The following is a 15,328-nucleotide window of genomic DNA, read 5'->3' as shown; positions in this document are numbered from 1 at the left end:
TCTCCATTATTCACTCCATTATTCATCATACAAATAAATGCTCATTGGCAGAAAACCATCTACTCTGTTGCAGCATATTAGGTAACAATTGTTTCCCATCCAAAGCCCAATTAAAAGATTGATTTCTAAAGTAATTCTGAAGACTCAAAGGATAAGTTACTTCAAGAACTTCATATTACTCAGATAAAATATTCTCTCTGTGGTAATTGTTGCTGGTGATTGTCTTCTGCAAAAGATCTTCATATCCACCCAGGTACTCTGGAGAAGTTGTTCTGGTTAATGTCGAAGTAGCTCCAATGACTGGTTGTTTCTTTTCTTTTGAAAGTAGGAGTGTATTTTGGATATTCTGCACTGGATCTTAATTTTAAATAAAATTGTCCACTTTCCCTTTATGCAGTCATTCATGCCTTTGTATTTGGAAACACAGAAATTACATGTGGGAAATGAACTATTGCAAATTCTTCTATACGTTCTTAGTATACCCTGAAGATATTTTGCAGGTGACATCCACATTTGGATAGGCAAGGTAAATATTACTTAAAACATTTCTTTTAAGGGTTATGGCCAAGCAGTGTGACTGAAGTATACATTTTTCTCTTAGTGGTTTTGATTTTATTTTGGTTTGGGTTTTTCAGGTTTTGTAGTACAGACTACTGAAGAGTCATTTATGGTGCAGAATTTTTTGTTTCAAATATGTAAGTCAACATGATTAGATATCTGTTGTGAACAATGTTCTTAATAATTCTCATGAAATACTGGGAATCCATTATTCAATTCTTGGCTTATTTTTCTTGAAAGAAAATGATGTCTTGCTTTATCTTCTAGGCTGAGCAAGTTGTATTGAGGAATAAAAAAGTGAGTCAGCTGAGACTTTTGCAGACAATCCACAAAAAATCCCAGACATTGCTGAAAAGAATGATCCAGATTTCCCAAGTACCAGTCTGTGTCATTTGGCCACATAACACAGGAGTGGAGAAAAGCAGTTTTGACATGATAGGAACAGAATTTTTCCAATTCCTTTGGATATTTCATTTTAAGTTGCTCTAGAAGAAATTTCAGCAGCTTAAGACAACCTTTCCTGTTAAAAAAAAATATATATGTATTAGGTACCTTCTCCATAGTTCTAAATATGTAGATCAGGTATTTAAACACAATTATGCATTAATTCTCTTGTTGCTTTCTTGATTCAGTACAAGATATAATTGGCAAACTAACTTCTTGCTTTAGTTGTTTAGTTGTGCGTTTTGTTCTTCCTTGTCGAAGAAATCTGGAAAACAGTTCTCATAAAAGTGAAAAATCATTTATTCATCTTCATCATTCAGCAGTTTTCTCACCATCATTTTAGAAATTGCTTTGATACAAAGTGCAATTTTGCTCAGAAAGTGGAATCAGTCCCCTTTAAAGCTTTTTCTTCTAAACAGGACTGAATTTGGAGAATTGAACAAGTCGCAGCTATTTGCATTCTAAGGCAAGTATGGGGTGGAAACCAGCAATGTGATTTTTTTCCACCTTTCATTAGATAAATGCAAGTCAGGATTTCAGCATGCAGTGTTGCAGTACTGTAAAACAATTATGCCTAAAAGAATTACTGTTGCTTCCCTATGAGTAAATACTGTCAGATCAAATTCTTAAGTGCTAAACTGAAACAGTGTTAGTGCTGGCTCAGCTCACACAGACTTAAAGTAAAATATTCCTGTGAAATACCAACCTACAGCACTTTGATCCATTGGATTCACAGCATGTCTTTGAGTTGCCATGGTTTTTTATCATGTCCTTTTCAATATGTGAGAAGGAGAGTCGCCAGGTGTTCCCTGAAGTCAAGCACAAGACTGTTAATTGGTTACACAGCACTAAGCATCAGCTTTTGTAACTAGAAAAAAAAATAAATTTGTAATTGACTTAAAGACCTGCAAATTTTGGCAGCCAATAAAAATAATAATTCAGTGAGTGCAGTTAGTTCCTCCTTAACTCCCCAGCTTCTTCACTAAGACAATTAGTCAAGCACAAGACTGTTAATTGGTTACACAGCACTAAGCATCAGCTTTTGTAACTAAAAAAAAGCCCCAGTTTTGTAATTGACTTAAAGACCTGCAATTTTTTGGCAGCCAATAAAAATAATAATTCAGTGAGTGCAGCTAGTTCCTCCTCAACTGCCCAGCTGCTTCACTAAGACGATTCGAATGTAATTAATATAGGACATAATTGTTTGGATGCTTAAAATTCCTAAGGATGTTTGGATTTACTTTAAAATTAGGCTCAGTTCTGAATGTCCCTAGATTTGCTGAACATGATTTAGAGAACTGCATTATTCATAGAAATCTACAGCCTTTTAACCCAGAAAACACAGTAAGAGAACAGAAATTTTCTTTGTGCAAGTAATAGGTCTGTGAGTTACTCTTGTAAGATGACTGTTCTAAAGCATTTCTTTTTTTTCTTCTATTCATGCTTCTGAAAATAATTGCTGATATACCTCAATGCACTGTTTCTAATACTGGCAATCACTTTTGTCTTCTTTTCATGAATTACTGTTTTCCTTGCCTGTTTGGCTCAGTTACTCTTTGCATTTAATCTGCACAGGAAGACATTGCCTAATAAATCAGTACTTCTGTACTGGGCTTTGATAACATGGTAATGCTAATTAAAAAGGTACCAGAATGCTTGAAATCTTATTGCTGAAAAGATCAGTTACCATAATGCACTGACAAGTCAGAATGTTTCTGCAAACTAAAGGAGACTCAATGTGACAGTGGTCTGGAGGAAAAAATGTTGTAGCCATACCAGAGTTCAGTGAGAAATAATGTATCTTGATAGAAAACAGTTTGCTTCCTGCAGAAGTGTCTGATTTGTGGATGCAGTCTCATGTATGGGGAAGTTCCCTGCATTTTTAGCAACTTTCTTCTAATTTCCTTACAAGAGAGAGTGCAAGCTGCTGTTAAGCACAGTGCTAGCACAAGGCAAGGCTCACATCCATGTGTCTGGCTGGAGTGGATTTAATGTAATGCTCTTTAGTAATGGTTAGTGTACAGCCTGGCAGAGTGGGTTTGTATTTACAATTCGGTACAGGACAAGCAGTACCACAAATCTGATGCTTTAAAGTGGGATTTCAGTTGTCTGAGCTGAATGTATCCAGGATGAGGTGCATCGAAGACTGAATAAGATCTGGATACCCTTTCTATAGCACTTGTAAGTGATCAAGTTGAGAGAAGATAATTCATAACTTATTATTATCCATATTTGTGGTACCTCTTAGAACTTTTTCTCTTTTGTTTTGCTTGGCTACTAAATAAATTGATGTAAATCTGAAATCCCTCCTCTTTTTTGTTCCCAGCCACTGTTCAATTTTGAGGCCAGCCTGTGTGCTGTGGGGCCAGCTCTGCTGAGCCTCCAAAGTCAAGATGATGTCCACTGATATTTCTGATGGAGGATTTTTGATCTGAAGAGTTATTGCAGGGCTTCCAGCCTTTTTCCTTGCCACAGTGACTTCCACATCTAGTAACAAAGAAAGTGATATTTCATGTTAGAGAGAGAGCTAGATAGATTAGTAAGATGAAAACTTTTTTTTAAAGAATGTTACAGTTGTTACTAAAGAGTTCATAAGCAATCAAAAGAAATACCTGGGTTCAGTCAATGGCTCTTTATCCTACAGGATGTTGAAACAGTGAGAAGGTCTGTTGAAGAGTTCTATGAAACAGGGAACACTACTGTGTTTGCTTGATTTACTGTCTAAGAATTAAAAATATAATAATGTTTTTCATTGAACTGCTTCCCTGTTGAAAACACACAGTGAAGAGATCTGGCCACAATGTTTCTGAAGGCTCTGGGAAAAAATAAACCTAACTGAGGTCACTTTAATATAATTACATTACATACATATTTTTTAAATAATTATAAAAATAACTGGGATGCAGTTTCTGATCAATAAAAAATATTAGGTACTGTATAAAAGAAAGCTCTGTGTTTTTCTACCACTTCAGCAAATGGCTCTTTGTATGCTCCAGATAGACACAAGATGTGTAGGTCATGTAGGAAATAGCAAGCATGCAACAGAACCCTTAATGTTTATTATTTTCATACAGAAAATATGCATAGTGGAGTTAATAATGTAACAAGTTACCTATGTGTATTTGTGATTCTTAACACAAGAGCCAGCTTGAGATACTGAGGACAGGAGTGGTTACAGCTCCATTGGCACAAAGAGACAGAGGACTGGCACGAAAATGTATCTTCTTAACACTGGGGCAATACAATATGACTGTGTTTTTACCACTTCCTAGGCACAAAGAGACAGAGGACTGGCAGGAAAATGTATCTTCTTAACACTGGGGCAATACATATGCACAATATGACTGGGTTTTTACCACTTCCTGATAAAGCTTATTCTCTCAGTACCAACCTTTAATGTTCTTTACTTCCTGTTTAATAATGTCTCTTAATGCTTGAAGCATTTTAAAGGCTGATAATGTTCCATCTTCCTCTAAAAACTTCAGCCAACCCTTTTCTTTTGGACTTCTTTTGAATGACACATAATAATAGGCTCCAGTGTCATCAGACTCATCCAGCTGAATCCTTGTAACAGGCATTACAAGCATGATATCAAACTCATTTGGTTCAGATATCTGCAAAATAAGAATACAACAGTCAATGTGCAATTTAGGTTTTATTCTCCTGAGATTTTTTTACCAGTTGTGGTTTCATCTACCTTAGCATACTAATCATGTCTGATGTGAAATATGAGCTTATTTCTATGGTACTGCAAGATTACTGTGCATTCGGGTGGAAAATAGCAATTTGCAGCTCACTTTTCAGCTCTCCAACTTATTAATTTTGTAAGATAGTTTTAAGATTCTGGAGCTGTTCTGAATAATTAATGCATAAATATACTCAGACATCCTCTTGCACTTAGGATGTGAGGAAAAAATGCACGCTAGATCTGAAACTAGCTTTTGATAGGAAAAAAAAGTGTCCCCATGTTTAACTTGGTTTCAGTCTACTGGAACAAGGAAAAAAGGTACTGGTTAGTCACAGAAGGTGAAAGGGTTGGAACGGACCTCAGAGATAAAGCTAGTCCTGACCCACCCTGCCCTGGGCAGGGATACCTTCCACTAGACCAGGTTGCTCAGGGCCTTATCCAACCTGGCCTTCACTGCCAGGTTTGGAGCATCCACAATCTCCTCAGGCACTCTGTACCACTGTCCCAGCACCCCCCCTCACCCTCAGTAAAAAAATTCTAATATCTAATCGAAATTTTTCTTCTTTCAATTTGCATCCGTAACTCCTGCTTTTTGAAAAAACTACGAACTAAAACCTGGCCCAGTGCTATACCTGACTGATCTCGATGTTACACCGGGCTCACCTGCGTGCTGTGCGGGGGCAGGCTTGCTGCAAGCAGCCTGAACGCGTCCCGTTCAGGCAGCGTCTCTGACTCAATGCACGTAACCATTCTGCAGGTTACTGATCATTTTATAATGCGCTGTGGTAACTTCACAGAGCCATCCTTAGAGATGTGCTTACATCCACAGGGCCGTGACTGGGCGGGAAAGGCCAGCTAGGAGCGGCCGGCCCGCGTTCCCGCCCGGCACCCACCTTGACACGCTCGTAGTAGCTGCCGGCGCTGTACTGCTCGATGGAGCTGAAGCAGCTGTCCTTGCCGCGGATGGCCTGGACCAGGTGCGAGACCACCTTGTTCACCAGTTTCGAAGCCTCGGACACGTCTTCGCGGGGCAGGCTGAGCCGCGACAGCACCTCCCGGAGCCGCAAGGCGTCCGACGCCGGCGGGGGACGACGGGCGGCGGCAGCAGCCGTGCCCGCCGGCAGCTCCCGGGCAGCGGGGGCTCGCCGCGCCGAGCGGCCGCCCCGGGCAGGGGCTCCGTCCGTCCGCGGTGCCCGGAGGGTCCCGATGGCGCTCGAGCCTTCACCCGCGACGCGACCCCGCGAGGGACTTCGGGCTGCGCCCTTCTCCTTGCCCCGGCTCCGCGGAGCTGCGGAACGCGTCCCCCGCCGGGGCCGCGCCCCTCTGCCGCCCGCCGTGTCCATGGCCGCTGCTCCCTCTCCGCGCCCGCAACACGGCGAGCGCGGCCCCGCGAGCAGCGGGGTTCCCGCCTCTGGCTTCAGGCGAGTTCCTCTTCCAGGAAGCGCGCCAACCCTAGGAAACGAAACCCGGCGAGCGGGGCGGGAGGGAGGCTCTGCCCGGTGCCGCCAACTCCAGCAAGGGCACAGGATAGCTCCGGGAGCAGCGACCAAGCTGCGGCCTCCCTCCAATCCGCGGGGAGCGTTTTCCCGCCCGGGCGGTCCCGCCCGCCCGCCCGCGGGGCGAGGACACGTGAGCACCGGCAGCGTCCGGCTTCTCCAGCCGCACGGGGCGCCGGGCCGGGCGGCCGCGGGGAGGCGCTCGGCCCGCCGCCCCGGGCACCGCCGGGCGGGCGGCGAAGTCGGGGCGGCGGCAGCGCCGCGCTACGAGGTGGTGGTGATCGGCGGGGGCCATGCGGGCACGGAGGCGGCGGCGGCGGCCGCTCGCGGCGGGGCCTGCACGCTGCTGCTCACGCACAGGATCGGCACCATCGGTACCGCCGCGGGTCCCCGGCTGGGTGGGGGAGGCTACCGAGGGCGCCTCGGGTCTGCGCGGCGTGGGGAGCGGCGCTGAGCAGGGGCGGTCGCGGGAGCCTTTGCGCGGTGCCGATGGTGTCCCTGTGTCATTACCCAGGGGAAATGTCCTGCAACCCGTCCTTCGGCGGCATCGGGAAGGGGCACCTGATGCGGGAGGTGGACGCCCTGGACGGGCTGTGCGGCCGCGTGTGCGACCGCTCGGGCGTGCACTACAAGGTGCTGAACCGCTGCAAGGGCCCGGCCGTGTGGGGCCTCCGCGCGCAGATCGACCGCGGCCTCTACAAGGAGAACATGCAGGTGAGGGCCGGCTCCTGCGGCCTGGGAGGGGGATACGCGACTGAGGATTACGAAGGAAGGGGCTATGTTTTGGGTTTCATTATTTACCGATCAAACCTAGATACCTTTCTGTTTGGTACTTTGATGCCGTGTGAGTTGTTGGAGCTTAGCACAGTTTGAAAAATTCTCTAGTGTTTTAGATACAGGTCAGGCTCTATGACCAGTTAGTTTACTTGAGCTCAAACGTTATGTGAGTGAAAACTTCTACCTGATAAATCAGGATAGTACCATAACTGAGTGCCTGCCAAGTGACCTGGTAAGAATGGAAGTGGGTAATAGATGTTTCAGAAATCAGCAGGGTTTGGGATTGCCCATATGTCTCATAACTTCCCAGATTTTTGCAGTAACTCCTTTCGTGACAGAAAGAAATCCTTAACACACCACTGTTGACAGTTCGTGAGGCATCTGTGGAGGATCTTCTCTTGACAGAGCCAGAACCAGGCTGTCCTGGGAAATGCCAAGTCGCAGGAGTTGTTCTGGGTATGTGCTAGTAACTCACTAAGTGCCTCCACACCAAGAGCAAGCTTTTGGGGCAAATATTTCTGATTCACCGATGAGAAAGATGAATCAGCAGGGTTTGGGATTGCCCATATGTCTCATAACTTCCCAGATTTTTGCAGTAACTCCTTTCGTGACAGAAAGAAATCCTTAACACACCACTGTTGACAGTTCGTGAGGCATCTGTGGAGGATCTTCTCTTGACAGAGCCAGAACCAGGCTGTCCTGGGAAATGCCAAGTCGCAGGAGTTGTTCTGGGTATGTGCTAGTAACTCACGAAGTGCCTCCAGTTACTCCACACTAAGAGCAAGCCTTTGGGACAAATATTTCTGATTCACGGATGAGAAAGATTAATTTATCCTATTTTAATTCATTAATGAGAAAGATTAATTAGCTAATGGAGCTAGTTCAGGTAAGTGTGAAATAAACCAGGTTAATATGTATAATATAAAGTAATACAATGTCAAAAATACCTGGATTGGTAGTATACTGGGACATTAACTACATTAATTTTCTTCAGGCTGGTGATACTAAATTCCATGCTGTGTTTTGAGGTTTTATTTGGTAAATAGCATATACTGCCCTTAGTGTTACAGGACCGTGGGGTCCTCTTAATAACAGCCTTGTACTTCATTACCCCTTGCTGTTACAATAAACAAGGTTTCTGAAGTAAAGGCCTGGATGTAGATTTTTCTCAGGAGTGGTTTTCTTTTTTAGGACATTAACTACATTAATTTTCTTCAGGCTGGTGATACTAAATTCCATGCTGTGTTTTGAGGTTTTATTTGGTAAATGGTATATACTGCCCTCAGTGTTACAGGACTGTGGGGTCCTCTTAATAACAGGCTTGTACTTCATTACCCTTCGCTGTTATAATAAATAAGGTTTCTGAAATAAAGGCCTGTATATAGATTTTTCTCAGGGGTAACTTGCTTAGGAATAATAAATACACAGAAATAACTACATGTTGCTTATTGTAGTTATTACTGTTGATGCTTTTATTATGGAGAACCTGGTGTTATTTTATAATAGAAGACAGATAAACCCCCAGTGAACACTGGTATTTTACTTTTAGACAGAAACACCAGAATTCTGAGGCTTTGTTGCTACTAAAATGTGAACATCTCTGAAAACTTGCTGTTCCAGGGGATGGGAGCACAGTGCGTGCTGGGAGTGTTATCCTGACCACCGGCACGTTTCTGAGGGGTATGATCCACATCGGCCTGGAGATGCACCCAGCGGGGCGGCTGGGGGACCAGCCAGCCATCGGGCTGGCTCACACTCTGGAGAAACTGGGATTTGCTGTGGGCAGGCTGAAGACTGGGACACCGCCCCGACTTGCCAAGGATACGATTGACTTCAGTGGTCTGGAGGAACGTGCAGCTGACAACCCTCCAGTGCCATTCAGCTTCCTCAGCGAGGCCGTGTGGATCAAGGTGGGAGAGCAAATCCCACCCATCAGATGCACACAGAGCCGGGTGGGAAGTGGTTCTGGGAATGTCGTGCTCATCATCAGCCAGGGAGTTAGTGGCTGGGAAAGGCAGCTGGGATGTATTGGTACTGGAGGTGTTATGTTTTTGAGGACTCTTAGTGTGAGGCAGAAGTTACTTGTGTTCGTTTGAAAGTAAATACCCTTTTAGTCTCACTTCTCAACTTGAGAACTGAACTTTGTTTACTTGTGGAGTCAGAGTTTTGTGAAATGTGATACTGCTGCTAGTATTCTTCATGTGCTGGTTGCATGGCTGGTTTTACAAAATCTTCCAGTATTATGCCTGTATTGTGGAGATTCACAGTGTCTGGCTTTGTAAGGTTAAGATGTTGAAATTAGAGATCATTTGTAGTATTGACTAGGAAAGAGAAAGGATGGATTTATCTACAGACCTGAGAGGTGGCAGATGAACAGTAACTTAAAAGCAGAAGAAGTTCAATTTTCTGGAGAAAATCTTGGAACATTGGCTGTTTTTATATAATGTACTTAAACAGCACAGAGTAAGTGCTGTTAATCAGGAGGCAATTTGCCCCAGAGGATATAGGAATTGAAATAACCTTTTATAGTCAGGATGGGGCAAAAGTAGTATCACTTGAAGGCCTTGGTATATGTAGGAGAGGTTTTCAAACAAAGAGTTTTAAATCTAACAGCAAAAAGCTGTTAGACAAACTTTCCTAATAACAATTTTGAGTAATAATTGAGAACATATCGGGAATTTATTCTCCACAGACGTGTTGAAAGAAACAATAATTATCAGACATTTATATATGCTATAATATGCAGAATTTTTTATAGATGCTCCCAGAAGTCTGCACAATTTACTGCATCATGGAATAGGTGTTCTGTTTCTTTTGTTACTACCAGAACATCTCATCTGTCTTTTTTTAAGTTTTAAATCTAACAGCAAAAAGCTGTTAGACAAACTTTCCTAATAACACTTTTGAGTAATAATTGAGAACATATCTGGAATTTATTCTCCATAAACGTGTTGAAAGAAACAATAATTGTCAGACATTTATATAACATGCAGGATTTTTTATAGATGCTGCCAGAAGTCTGCCCAATTTATTGCATCATGGAATAGGTGTTCTGTTTCTTTTGTTACTTCCAGAACATCTCATCTATCTTTTTTTTTTATGGATAACCCAGGTTTTATCCAGCTAAACAGTACTTTATTAAATTTGCAGTTCTGGTTACTATTGATGAAGTTTTCTGGGTGTACAGGCTTTTGACTCTTAACTTTTTGAAGGTAGCGTTCTTGCCCAATTTATTGCATCATGGAATAGGTGTTCTGTTTCTTTTGTTACTTCCAGAACATCTCATCTATCTTTTTTTTTTATGGATAACCCAGGTTTTATCCAGCTAAACAGTACTTTATTAAATTTGCAGTTCTGGTTACTGTTGATGAAGTTTTCTGGGGTGTACAGGCTTTTGACTCTTAATTTTTTGAAGGTAGCTTACTTGCTCTATGGCATGTAATTCATCTCAAATTATATGATAACCATTAACCAATTCTTTATTAAATTTTGATCTTCAGCAGTTGATTAGGGTCTATAAGGGTTATGGGTCCATGTAGTTTCTTTCTGCAACTGCAGCAAGATGATTTCTCAGGGTTTTGTACTGACACTCAGCCAACACAGATTTAAATCAAAGCCACTTAAAATCACAAGACTTTTGGCTAACTAATATGTCACTCAGTGGCAGTTTTAAAGAGTTATGGTGCTACATTATCACTATTTTGAATGTGAGTCTAATGACTCTTTTTCAGAAAAATCAATGGAATACTTTACTTCACATGGTGAGGTTTTTCCCAAACTTTGAATTTTTCATGTTGATTGCAGAGTTTTGAGGTTTTTATCTCTCCTAGATAATTTTTTTTAATTCACCAAACCCATTAATTAGTTGTTTGCTGTAAGGTCAGCACTTACGCTTCTAACTCCAGAGCTTTTTTTCCCCTGTGATTACTTTGAATGCTGTGATGTAACATGTTGATTTAAATGGGAATATCCATCCTGTAATTAGGAATACGGCATGTAGGATACAACTTGAATTCCAGATTCCCAGATTCCATCCTGTTCTCAGTCTGGTTTTGGGCATGTTGCTCAGGCTCTCAGATCGCTCGCGTTTGGTCTGTACAGTGGGTTTGACAGCCCTGCTGATCCCAGAAGTGAGAGCCACCCATCATGGGAAAGGTCGTGGAGATATCAGAGTTATTTAGTAAGGATACAGTGTGGTGACCAGATTAACTTAGGCTGAGCTTTGGCTTGTTCCAGCCAGAAGATCAGCTGTCCTGTTACCTGACTCGCACGAACCTGAAGGCCCAGCAAATTATCCGCGATAACCTCCACCTGAACAACCACGTCAGGGAGACAACCAGGGGCCCACGGTGAGTGTGTGGTGTCATGCAAGGCTGTCAAGGGGACACGCTGGAAGTCTCTTTGGAGCTGTGGGTCTTTCCTGCTTTGCTTCTGTAAAGTAACTTCTTCCCCATGTCAGGTGCTGCTCATGGCTGTTTACTGTTACAGGTACTGTCCCTCTCTTGAATCAAAGGTTCTGCGCTTCCCAGACCGAGAACATCAGGTCTGGCTGGAGCCTGAAGGCCTGGATTCCAACATCATTTACCCCCAAGGCATGTCCATGACACTGCCTCCTGAGCTCCAGGAGCAGGTGATCAAATCCGTTCCAGGCTTGGAAAAAGCCAAGATGTTACAGCCAGGTAAGAGAACTGAATTGTTTTGAATCTACTGGTCATATTTATTTACTAGTTAATGAAAAGCAGGTTTTGTTTAGAGCGTAGCAAAACAAAGGAAATATGAAGCAAAACTAATTACTGGATACAGTGATTCTTAGTTTGCTTGTTCAGAAATCATAAATAGAATTGATAAGCCATTCTGCTCCACTGATTACTTGACGGTCCCTCCTGTAACATCTCTCTTGTTGTGTCACAGGCTATGGGGTGCAGTATGACTTTTTAGACCCCCGACAACTGACTGCGTCTCTCGAGTCGCGTCTTGTTCAGCGCCTCTTCTTTGCAGGCCAGATAAATGGCACGACAGGCTATGAAGAAGCTGCAGCTCAGGTAGGCGAATCTGACTATTCAGCACTCAGAAAGGGATATTACCTTGGCCTTTGTGATACTCTTGCTAGACCCGTTTTGTGCTCTTGAGATGTTCTTACTTTTATTGCTCACCCTGACTCCAGACTTGCCTAAGATATTTTCACTTGTATCTGTACAAGTACCTGCAGTTGCTATCACTAAAGTTGCAGTAACAATAGTAATTGAAAGTCCTTTCAAGTGTTTCAGCATGGAGACTGTGCAGTGGGTATAGTTGAAAACATGGGAATTGTCTCCAGACACATCAGTGAGGGCCAAGAAGCCCTTCAGACACTCATAATGCCACAAGAAGGAAACAGCCTGGATTACTGGCACAGACTGTTGCATTTTCCTGGGTGCGGTTTGACATGTGAGCCTTTGTGCAGATGTGCTGATGTTCTTGCTAAGAGGAGAGCAATGGATGTCTGGTTTGTCTTGCCTGTGCAGGGTGTGATTGCTGGGATCAATGCGTGCCTGCGGGTTCAGGGCAAGCCCCCGTTCACCGTGAGCCGCACCGAGGGCTACGTGGGAGTGCTGATCGATGACCTGACCACGCTGGGCACCAGCGAGCCCTACCGCATGTTCACCAGCCGCGTGGAGTTCCGCATGGCCCTGCGGCCCGACAACGCCGACGCCAGGCTCACTCACAGAGGTGTTCTGCTGTGGCAGCTCTTGCACTGACCAGCCCTGCCTGGCTGTGGACCTTTGTCTCATGGACCGTCTGTCTCTGCAGGGTTTGAAGAAGCTGGGTGTGTGTCACAGCAGCGATATGAGCAAGCGGTTAAGATGAGAGCTGCATTAGAGGATGGGATCGCAACACTAAAATCACTTCAGTTCAGCATATCCAAATGGTCCCAGTTACTACCAGGAGTTCCCATAAGTAGCAGTCGCAGGTCACCTGTCAGGTAAGTGTAACACATGGAGCTTTCTGGTTTGACCTATGCTTGCTTTAGCACATCTGGCTAGTGGTTTCACAGCATTTGTCCATCCTTCCTGAAGCTGTCAGTACTCCAAGATTCCAACTTTACCACCTTCAGAGGACACACATCCGATGTTTGCCTATAGAATAAGTATGACACTGGTGTTTTTACTATTCCATGTGATGTGTTCTCAAAGCAAGGGAGTGCTCCACTGGCCCAGACAGTGCTTGCTGTCCTTACACATTCACCAGCTGGGGATGGTTTTGCAGTGGGTTGCAGTTTTGCTAAAACCTTGGTAAAAACAGCAGTTGATTTCAGGCTGGTGTCAGGTGGTCGCTATTCTTGTACACAAAAGCCCTTACGTCCCTTACTCCCACTTCATCTCATCTTTTCTGTTGTTTTAAATCAGTGACTAAGACCTCCTGGCTGACAGAGTCTGTGTGGAAGGTTTCCCTTGGTTCCCTTCCCTTGTCCATTCTGTCTTGCTGTAAATTTATGTGAGGAATCTCTCTTCAAGAGTTTAGCAGCTCTTCTGTGTACTGAGAGGAGATAGTAGAGAATTGAGCTTGGCTTTACAGTTGTTCTGGCTTAAGCTAAGAATTTTGTATGTTTGAGCTTGGAACAGCCATAAATCTGCCTTACGAGTGTGGCTCCTTTTTGCCATAAATGCTTACTCTTGTTCTTCACAGTGCCTTTGATGTCCTTCAGTATCAAGATGTGAACATGGAGATTCTGGCAAAGGCTGTCCCAGAGCCCCTGGGCAAGCTTGCTCAATGGAGAGAGCTGGCAGAGAGATTGAAAATAGAAGGTAGAGTACAAGGATTAGGCTCTCTTGTGATGACCTGTATATGTTTGGTCAGTAAGAGGACAGCAGTTGTCCTAGTGTGTTTCATGTTGCTGCTTAGAGAAATGAAACACTGATCAGAGTGTGAACTTTTTACCGTAAGCCACAGCCCTTTTTATGCATGGATGTTTCACTCTGTGGGTAAAATCACTCTGGGTTTTTTCCTCCTTACTGCCCCATCAAATAGGCCATCCTTTGTTATGATGAGAAGATAAAAATAACCTATGTATCTAAATTCCTGTAACAAATCAAAGAGTAGGACTTCTTCCAAAGCAGTGATGTGAATTAGGCTCTATAGTCTATGAGGCTGGAAATTTCCTTAGGAGCTTTTGACCACCTCAGTGGAATTTCTCATTATGCTTCTTGCAAGTGACTTGTTTCACATGAGTATCCATCTGTATCTGCCTTTCTTGTTCCCCTGATCACCACAGCTTCTTACGAGTGGTGTGTGGTCAGTCAGCAGCAGGAAATGGAAGAGGTGCGTCGTGATGAGGCGCTGCAGCTGCCAGACGACCTGGATTACTTTGCCATTGACGCCTCACTCTCGGCAGAGGTGCGGGAGAAGCTGGATGCAAACCGCCCCCAGACGGTGAGAATTCAGCAGGGCTGAGCAGCGTGAAATCCCTTCTGTCTTCCCAAGGGGCAGGGGGGTGAAAGAATCAGGGAAAGGCAAACCCACAGGTTTTGATCCCATTTCTCAGTGGCTCCATGCAGCGTGTAGGTTTGGTGGTAGTTAACTTGCTCCTGTCTCCATGTGCAGATTGGTGCGGTCAGCCGTATCCCTGGAATCACACCAGCTGCTATTGTGAACCTGCTAAGATTTGTGAAAACCAATCACCGGAAGACAGAGAAACTAAAAGCTGTGCCTAAATCTGGGGAGTACTTCCCAGGGAAAATGTACTCAGGCAAAGCAACTTCACAAAGACAGATTTCAGCAGAGTTTACTGAAGAGGAGACAAAGTTTGTTAAAACACCTTTGTAGAGAATGGCACTGATCCTGCCAGACTTCGTGGCAAGATCCCCTCCTGAGCCCAGATAACACCCAGGCTGGCTGGATCCAAAGCAGTTGTAGCTGGGTTCCGTGGCAGTGTCATTGCCTAGAACAAAGATGATGAATGCACAAAGTAAATGCTCAGAAACCTAAATACAGCCTGTGATTTTGCTGATGCAAATGGAGAGACAGGAAAAGACAGGAGAACTGCTTTTGAAATTCCACTCATTTGGAAGACTTTGGATAGTCAAAATCTGTATCTTGTAAAGAACAGTGTTCTTCTGAATAAGAAATGTTACCATGCAAAGCCCATGGCAGCACAAGAGGATTGGAGTTGAACGTGTTCCTTTGTGTTCAGGACTTGGGTTCACAGCTGTGCAGTGGCTGTGCACAGGCTGGTGTCTCAGTGTGGTGTCAGCCAGTAGGGAGACACTTGACTATGAAAACGTGTGCCATATGAATATTTAAATTTACCTAGGAGACTGAATGTAAACACCCCATCCTGCAGATGTTTTTGTCTTCTAAAATAAATAAAGCTTGTCTTGAAACTTGC

The 15,328-nt window shown here is 43.9% G+C and overlaps 2 protein-coding genes across 5 annotated transcripts; one reads left to right on the top strand and one right to left on the bottom strand.

Moving 5' to 3' along the window:
• Positions 1-5: 5 nt before the first annotated feature.
• CGAS (cyclic GMP-AMP synthase) lies at positions 6-6,381 on the bottom strand. Its single transcript, XM_039728270.1, has 5 exons — positions 5,584-6,381; positions 4,394-4,616; positions 3,244-3,489; positions 1,709-1,811; positions 6-1,078 (listed from the first exon to the last, which is right to left on the bottom strand). Exons 1-5 carry the CDS (start codon positions 6,031-6,033, stop codon positions 736-738), a joined length of 1,365 nt encoding a protein of 454 aa, XP_039584204.1. The 5' UTR covers positions 6,034-6,381; the 3' UTR covers positions 6-735.
• Positions 6,382-6,390: 9 nt separating this feature from the next.
• Positions 6,391-15,328, top strand: MTO1 (mitochondrial tRNA translation optimization 1). Of its 4 annotated transcripts, none has more exons than XM_039728255.1 (12): positions 6,391-6,560; positions 6,701-6,900; positions 7,333-7,419; positions 8,584-8,873; positions 11,200-11,312; positions 11,452-11,642; positions 11,875-12,005; positions 12,468-12,672; positions 12,754-12,925; positions 13,630-13,748; positions 14,216-14,373; positions 14,545-15,328. In XM_039728255.1, the coding sequence occupies exons 4-12, from the start codon at positions 8,646-8,648 to the stop codon at positions 14,764-14,766; spliced, it is 1,539 nt and encodes a 512-aa protein (XP_039584189.1). In that variant the 5' UTR covers positions 6,391-6,560; positions 6,701-6,900; positions 7,333-7,419; positions 8,584-8,645; the 3' UTR covers positions 14,767-15,328. The 4 variants fall into 4 exon arrangements, with proteins under 4 accessions (XP_039584189.1, XP_039584183.1, XP_039584176.1 ...); XM_039728249.1 differs by having other exon boundaries at positions 7,302-7,419; XM_039728242.1 differs by lacking the exon at positions 6,391-6,560 and having other exon boundaries at positions 6,771-6,900; positions 7,274-7,419.

Source organism: Passer montanus, unplaced genomic scaffold, assembly GCF_014805655.1.
Source record: "Passer montanus isolate IOZ18808 unplaced genomic scaffold, ASM1480565v1 scaffold11, whole genome shotgun sequence".
NCBI lineage: Eukaryota > Metazoa > Chordata > Aves > Passeriformes > Passeridae > Passer > Passer montanus.
The sequence above is the reverse complement of the archived record's forward strand: the minus strand, read 5'-3'. Positions and strand labels throughout refer to the sequence as shown.

Bases quoted from the DNA above. Each gene is read 5' to 3' on its own strand.
- CGAS (XM_039728270.1), bottom strand. From the start codon at position 6,033: ATGGACACGGCGGGCGGCAGAGGGGCGCGGCCCCGGCGGGGGACGCGT. The intron at 3,490-4,393 runs GTTGGTACTGAG...CTTTGTTACTAG, and splicing joins GGAAGTAAAGAACATTAAAG to ATGTGGAAGTCACTGTGGCA. The intron at 1,812-3,243 runs GTACCACAAATA...GCTTGACTTCAG, and splicing joins AAGAGAAAAAGTTCTAAGAG to GGAACACCTGGCGACTCTCC.
- MTO1 (XM_039728249.1), top strand. From the start codon at position 6,706: ATGTCCTGCAACCCGTCCTTCGGCGGCATCGGGAAGGGGCACCTGATG. The intron at 6,901-7,301 runs GTGAGGGCCGGC...CTTTCGTGACAG, and splicing joins TCTACAAGGAGAACATGCAG to AAAGAAATCCTTAACACACC. The intron at 11,643-11,874 runs GTAAGAGAACTG...GTTGTGTCACAG, and splicing joins AGCCAAGATGTTACAGCCAG to GCTATGGGGTGCAGTATGAC.